Consider the following 7,411-nt stretch of genomic DNA (forward strand, 5'->3'; position numbering starts at 1 on the left):
AGGCTGCTGCCCCGGGCGCCCTCGTGTCGCGGAAGATGCCCGAGATCGCCTCCACGCACCAACGAGAGGCGGGGGTGGATGGCATGGCGCAGACCGAGGGTCTGGCCGCCGCCCACCACCAACCCTTGCCGGAGTGCTGCGGGAAGCCGACGAGAAGAGGGAGACCGCGTCGCCGCCCATCCCACCCGCGCCGACCGGTCCGCCGCCGCCGCCGCCCATCCCACGCGTGTCTGCTCCGCCAAGCATCGAGGAGGTGGGGATCCGGCCGCCGATCTCCACGCGGCGACGAGGAAGGGCCCCCGCCGCCGCCACGCCCCGAGGGACTTTGCCCCGGCGGCGCTACCAGCGGCGGCGGCGAAGGGTTGGGGGCGGAGGGTTAGGGTTGGAGGCGGAGGGTTGGGGCGGAAGGTTTTCAACTCCTCACCTAGCATAAACCAAATACCACTGGAGCTGGCAAACAGAGGAGCTGCCACCGTAGCACAATTAGGCCACCTTGCTGTCTGTGTAGCTTAGAAAGGGCATTCACAATCATCCTACGTTCTAGGTTTTGTCAAAATCAAATTTTACAAAGTTTAACTACAAGTATAGGAAAAAAATTAATATCTAAAATATATAATCAGTACCATCAGAATTATCTTGAAATGTATTAAATATGCAATTATATATGTTGATACGTTTTGCTATATATTTGGTCAAATTGTAGAAACGTATCTACTACTACTACTACTACGAGAGATTCTCTATCGCGAATTGAAACAGCTACATCACAGAGTCAGTATCCCGCACGTCATATGGAGTAGTACTGTAGTAGTAGTAGTATCTTTAACGAAAACCACACTTGAGCGGCAAACAGGATTTGGTTTTAAATAGGGGTACAACTCGCTCGCTGCCTCCTCCTCTCATCACTCCCAACCTCCTCGACGCCGTCGTCTCTACCCTCCTCCTCTCCCACACGGAACCAACCAACTCTCCGACGAATCAATAACACCCACCCGAGAGAGTCGTCCCCTCCACTACGGGAAGATGGGATCCGAGGCGGAAGCGGCGGAGCTGACCGGGCCCCTCCTCGCCGGCGGCAGCGGCGACGCGCCGGCGGGGGAGGAGGTGGTGCCGCCGTGGCGGGAGCAGCTGACGGTGCGCGGGATAGTGGTGAGCGCCATCCTCGGGGTGCTATTCTGCCTCATCACGCACAAGCTCAACCTCACGGTGGGGATCATCCCCTCCCTCAACGTCGCCGCGGGGCTGCTCGGATACTTCCTCGTGCGCACCTGGACGGCGGCGCTCGCCAGGTTCGGCATCGTCTCCAAGCCATTCACCAAGCAGGAGAACACCGTCATCCAGACCTGCGTCGTCGCCTGCTACGGCCTCGCCTTCAGCGGTATGCCCCCTCCGTCCCCTCCTCTGCTTAATTAGGTTGCTTGTTTAGGTGGAGAAGATGCGATTCTGGCGTGCGATTCAGGCTTACGTTTTGGTTTGACGTGTGGAACTGTGTTGCTCGTTTATTTATTTTATTAAGTGCGTTCCATGTGTTAGATTTTGGCCCAACAATGCTAGGGGTTTCAGAAACATTTGGGTTTATTTTGTTTCACAACTTTGGGTAGTACTATACTATTAAGGAAGTTGTTGATAGAATGAACCCTTGAACATATGGTTACTGTGCGGGGATACATACCTTCATGCCGTTACTTCTAAATTTAGCATCACCAACTTCTGATTTTGGCATGCATTGGGAGTGGCAGGGTTGCTGATGGTAGTTCCCCCCTTCCCATCGAGCTCACACATTGTTACCTAATGGGTTTCTGTTGATGCAGGTGGCTTCGGATCCTATATGCTTGCAATGGATCAGAAAACTTATGAGCTTATCGGGACTGATTATCCTGGTAACAGGGCGGAGGATGTTAAGAATCCTTCACTCAGTTGGATGATCGGCTTCATGTTTGTTGTTAGCTTCCTTGGTCTGTTTAGTCTTGTTGCGCTGCGCAAGGTAACTCACTTATATCCTGGAACCACGCATTTGTTATGTTTATCTGATTACATTTTTTTGTTTTTTTTTGGATCAACTTAGTAAACTAAGGCATGTTTTTTGTGTTTTCTAGGTGATGGTTATTGATTACAAGCTCACCTATCCCAGTGGAACTGCTACCGCTATGTTGATCAATAGCTTCCACACTACTACTGGAGCTGAGCTTGCAGAGTAAGAAACGGGGATCAGTGCTTCTCCTTAATTTATACTCATAGTTTTTCTAAAGAATATCAACAATATTTCTTTGCGTAGAACATCAATTGTTGCCACGCTAGTCTGGTGAAGTTGCAAGTACCTCAGCCCATTATATATCTTTCATCTATCGAGTATTTAGGGGATATGATAGCATATTTCGGCTGAACTGTACCTAGGAAATGAGTGTGTGCTAGGTAATTTCATTGTAATGCTCCGAGAGAAACTGCCGATCATAAGGTTTTATTGATATATTTAGGACGGTTTGGTTCTATTGGATTGAGACTAGGGATGCTGCAATGAAATGTTTAATTATGGCAGCAGTGTGAATCTGAAGGAAAAAATACCAGTTTCTCTGTTTGTACAGTAGTCATGCAGCATATAGGTCCTTCTGAGCGATTTTCTAAGTTTCTTGTGTTTTTATGGTACTAATTTATGTTTTATTGTTCCAGGAAACAAGTTAGCTGTCTTGGGAAGTATTTAAGCATTAGTTTTATCTGGAACTTGTTTAAGTGGTTCTTCAGTGGTGTTGGGGATTCTTGTGGCTTCGATAATTTCCCTTCTCTGGGGCTTGCAGCATTTAAGAACACGTAAGTTTTCTTTGATTGGTTTTTGTTCTTCATTCAATGTTCAAGAGGCAGAACATATATTTAGTTGAGGGCTGAAAGAAACTTTCGTTGTCCCCTTAGGGCTCTAACCTGCTTTGACCATGTCTGTCTTCTGACTGCTATAACTTGTATTGTCATATGAAACTACTTATATCCTTCAAAATGGACCATCGTATATGCGCTCACCAAAGTTTTACCTGTTCCATTATGTAGGTTTTATTTTGACTTCAGTCCAACCTATATTGGATGTGGTCTTATATGCCCACACATTGTTAACTGTTCTACACTTCTTGGAGCCATTATATCTTGGGGTTTTCTGTGGCCATACATAACCACGAAAGCTGGGGAGTGGTATCCAGCTGACCTTGGAAGCAACGATTTCAAAGGACTCTATGGATACAAGGTATGGTGATTGGAGATTTTTTTTTTTGTTCCTGGCGTGAAATAACTTTCAGAGTGACTGACAATCCACCTATGATCTTTTTTTAATATATCTATAACTATATCATGAATAATAATGGTTGATTAAACAATGTTTGATTGGTTCCTCTCCACTTCTCCCGTATAAGTTAGCAAATTATATGTGAAATCATCATGGAGTAATACTAATAACACACTATTTCATAAGTGGACATTGTGATTGGGAAAATTAACTGAGTTCAAGATTATAATTGTTAGAATTTGTGTTACTTTCGTTAGTGAACCACATCTGGTTTGTTCAATACTTTATAATTCTTGACAATTTACAATTTTATGCTTAACAAAAACTAAGTTATCTCTTACCCTGCCTTCCAGGTTTTCATATCTGTATCTGTCATACTCGGTGATGGTATCTATAACCTCATCAAGATCATTTATGCTACTATCAAGGAAATAATAAATGCACGAGCAAAGCAAGGAAGACTTCCTCTTGTCAGGGTTCAGGATGGTAATGTTCTTGTTATATGGTGTTTATCTACCAGTATATCTTAAATCATGCATCTCATTTTGTTTCCATTCTGTTATTGCAGATGATGGAAGTTCTAAAGTATCATCCGAGGAAAAACTTCTGAATGATGTATTTGTCAAAGACAGTATCCCTCCCTGGTTGGCAGGATCTGGTTATGTGGGCCTTGCAGCAATATCAACTGCCACTGTACCAATGCTGTTCCCACAACTCAAGTGGTACCTTGTCCTCTCTGCCTATGTTGTTGCTCCCCTACTCGCCTTCTGCAACTCGTATGGCACTGGCCTAACAGACTGGAACCTTGCATCCACATATGGCAAGATTGGCCTTTTCATTTTCGCCTCATGGGTTGGCCAGCATGGCGGTGTGATCGCTGGCTTAGCAGCTTGCGGTGTTATGATGTCCATCGTATCCACAGCTGCTGATCTCATGCAGGACTTCAAGACTGGTTACCTTACCCTCTCTTCACCAAGGTCCATGTTTGTGTCACAGTTAATTGGAACTGCCCTTGGTTGCGTAATCGCCCCTCTCACATTCTGGCTTTACTGGACGGCCTTTGACATTGGCAATCCTGATGGCATGTTCAAAGCTCCATATGCAGTCATCTTCCGTGAGATGTCAATCCTGGGCGTCGAGGGATTCTCAGCACTGCCCCAGCACTGCCTTGCAATCTGCACGTTCTTCTTTTTTGCAGCCATAGCAATCAACCTCCTGAGGGATGTCACTCCAAAAAGTGTGTCCAAATTCATCCCGCTCCCGATGGCCATGGCTGTTCCCTTCTACATCGGAGCATATTTTGCAATCGACATGTTTGTCGGGACGGTCATCTTGTTCGTCTGGGAGAGGGTGAACCGCAAGGAGTCTGAGGACTTTGCAGGCGCAGTTGCTTCTGGTTTGATCTGTGGTGACGGGATCTGGAGTGTCCCTTCTGCGATATTATCCATCATGAGGGTCGACCCACCGATGTGCATGTACTTCAAGCCATCCGTTGCATACGGCTTAATATAAAGCGAGATTGTTCTTTTTACTGGGGCGCACAAGTAGAAAAGCATTTCGCTGTGTACATATTTTACACAATTGTAAATTACACTGCGGCAAAACAGCAGCAGCTCTTTCCATTCTGTCAATATATCTTATTCTTCTCTGCTTTCTTGCGTTTGAGTGCTCCTTATGCTGCAGTTGGCATCCTGATCTCTGATTTGTTTTGTGATAGGCCAACATGGATGGCTCGTTTAGTCCTTTGTGACAGAAAATCACTTGACAAGTATCTCTTTACGACCGATTTTGAAGAAAATTTTCATCACTCAAACCTTTTTTTTTTTGACAATTTCTTTTCTTGCGGTGTGTCAAACATTTCTTACACCAAGTTCTATGTTTTTAATTAATTATGTAAAGTTCAAAAGTCCAATGCTCCGATACTATGATATGTCTTTTTGATAAAGGCACTATATTAATATTGCGAAGATAACAATTACATCTAGCCTTTGTAACAATGTAATGGTCTTTGTAACAATGCAATAGCCTGATGGAAATACAGATGCACATAGCTATAAAAGAAGAAGCTAGAAAAAAGGGTCCAGTTATAGTGTTCCACCTTTTGTTGCAGTAACATAAGACAACTCCTAAAGTCTAACTTATATAAAAGTAATGCCTCCAAGAAACAAACACCCTGATATGCTGATCATTGTGTCTTTATGAAGAGGTACGTCGAAGGTGAATTCATTATTCTCTTGCTATATTTTAAGGCTAGTCATAGTGCATAGTATCATATTGTAGTATCATGCATATGATACTTGTCTATGATACTATCACTATAGTGGGTGGTATTATAGAGTAGTATCATAATCTTCTAAATTTATTGTTTTGTAGAATCCCAATACAAAATGTGTGTACAAGATCTATTTAGCATTAGCTTTTCTCGTAATGTGCGCTATGATACAGTATCCACCTATGTTACTCTAATATTATCTCTCCTCATTAATTAGATGCCACATCAGCATTTTTGTGGGCCTAAGATGCATGATACTACCTAAGATACTAGCACTATGGCCAGCCTAATGCTATGTTGATTGATGGAAATGGCACAGAGGATTCTTCTCCTCAAGAAGGCATTGAGTAAATCATTTGCCATGAAGGATTGATCAGCTAAGCAAATACTTGGCATAAAAATCTCCCGGGATCAAAGAAGCTGCTTTGGCTCTCACACTAACGATACATTGAGAAGATACTTCAAATGTTTAATATGCAAGCTAGTCTACAGGTCAAACCGAGAGGCAACACGTACCAGAGAATTAATGAAAGAAGAAGGGGTTGGGTCATCACCATCAACGGAACAGCAAAGGGAAAAGCCGACGGTGGGGAAACCCAGGACCAGTGGTGGGGAGAAGCTCTAGACAGAGAATCTACTACGCACAACTGCAGCATGCTCTTCTTCCTCACGGCCTCCAGGTTTGGGGGGTTGAAATCAGGATATCAGTTTACAAGATCAACACATAAAATTTTAACAGGGATTAGAGGATTGTCCGTTCCAAAATGCCAGGAAAAAGAAAATATAAGTCAAAACTGAAGTACTGTATTAAAGTGTACAATCATGGATTGGTAGAGCTCATTAACTAAAATGTTTTATTATATCACCCAGGATGCAGGTAACATGGAGTGCTACAGAGTTCATGAACACAGAATAAGCTAACTTATACAGTATAAAGATTCACATCAATAATACTATTATCAGAACAATTCACATATCATGGCTAGCTTTATATCCAGAAAGCCCGGATATCATCGAAGAGCAGATCAGCATGAGGCAGCAGCTTGTAGCATCGAACCCGGCGACGCTTGGCATAACTCAGATTGCCATTCTTGTCATACTTGAGAGTGAATGTTGTTAGCCGAAGGAGACGGCAATGAGGTAGGTCCTCCTCTTTCACATCCAACTTGTAAGGGTTGCTGTCATCGTCACTGTCCAAATCATTTTCATCAATAATAGAGAAGCACTGCAAGAGGCAGAACTTGCTTCTACCGCCCATGTAGACAAGGGTAGCACCATAGTGTTTCTCAGCTGGGTCCTCACAGAACATCTTCTCCTTGCTCAGCTTCGAGGCAGGGGGTGAGTTGATGGTATCAGCACTCGAGGACACCACATCACACACAGTGGGTTGCACATTGTTGCTGGCACCAGCTTTGATGCACGTCACATCTGGATGCACACCGCTGCTAGTGCCAGAGGCGATGGACACCACATCACAGGAGCAGAGGCAGCCAAGGGTGTCTTTGTCCCCGGAAAGACCAACCCAGGCATCAAGCGCAGGATCAAAGATTGCGTTGCCTATGAACGGCAGCGCCCACTTGCTGTATTGGTTCCACACACCATTCTCGGTATCCAGGGTGAAAGTAGCAGAAGAGTCATTAGCCCTGGTGCTGACAAAGAGTGTTCGGCCGTCAGGGTGTGCAGCAAGGCAGGTGACGTCAGGGTGCTTGAACGGAGCCTTCTCGAGCTCCTGCCACGACCAATCAAAGGAGCTGTGTTCTGGTGGGGGAGGATCAAGAAACTCGGCGGATCCATAGTCCAAGGAGAGTAGATTCTGGCCGACAGCTATATAGAAAGGACAACTAGGGCACTTCTTCGGCCGAGGGCCGAGGGTA

General features: G+C 44.9%; 1 protein-coding gene across 1 annotated transcript; it reads left to right on the top strand.

The window, feature by feature from the left end:
- Positions 1 to 881: 881 nt before the first annotated feature.
- Positions 882 to 4,916, top strand: LOC127334297 (probable metal-nicotianamine transporter YSL6). Its single transcript, XM_051360715.2, has 7 exons — positions 882 to 1,378; positions 1,812 to 1,984; positions 2,097 to 2,194; positions 2,668 to 2,805; positions 3,037 to 3,226; positions 3,619 to 3,751; positions 3,834 to 4,916. The coding sequence occupies exons 1-7, from the start codon at positions 1,024 to 1,026 to the stop codon at positions 4,775 to 4,777; spliced, it is 2,031 nt and encodes a 676-aa protein (XP_051216675.1). The 5' UTR covers positions 882 to 1,023; the 3' UTR covers positions 4,778 to 4,916.
- The last annotated feature ends 2,495 nt before the right edge of the window (positions 4,917 to 7,411 follow it).

The sequence above is a fragment of the Lolium perenne genome, chromosome 2 (assembly GCF_019359855.2).
Source record: "Lolium perenne isolate Kyuss_39 chromosome 2, Kyuss_2.0, whole genome shotgun sequence".
NCBI lineage: Eukaryota > Viridiplantae > Streptophyta > Magnoliopsida > Poales > Poaceae > Lolium > Lolium perenne.

Coding starts and splice junctions, on each gene's coding strand:
- LOC127334297 (XM_051360715.2), top strand. CDS start 1,024: ATGGGATCCGAGGCGGAAGCGGCGGAGCTGACCGGGCCCCTCCTCGCC. Junction 1,985..2,096: donor GTCTTGTTGCGCTGCGCAAG/GTAACTCACTTA, acceptor TGTGTTTTCTAG/GTGATGGTTATTGATTACAA. Junction 2,806..3,036: donor CTTGCAGCATTTAAGAACAC/GTAAGTTTTCTT, acceptor TCCATTATGTAG/GTTTTATTTTGACTTCAGTC.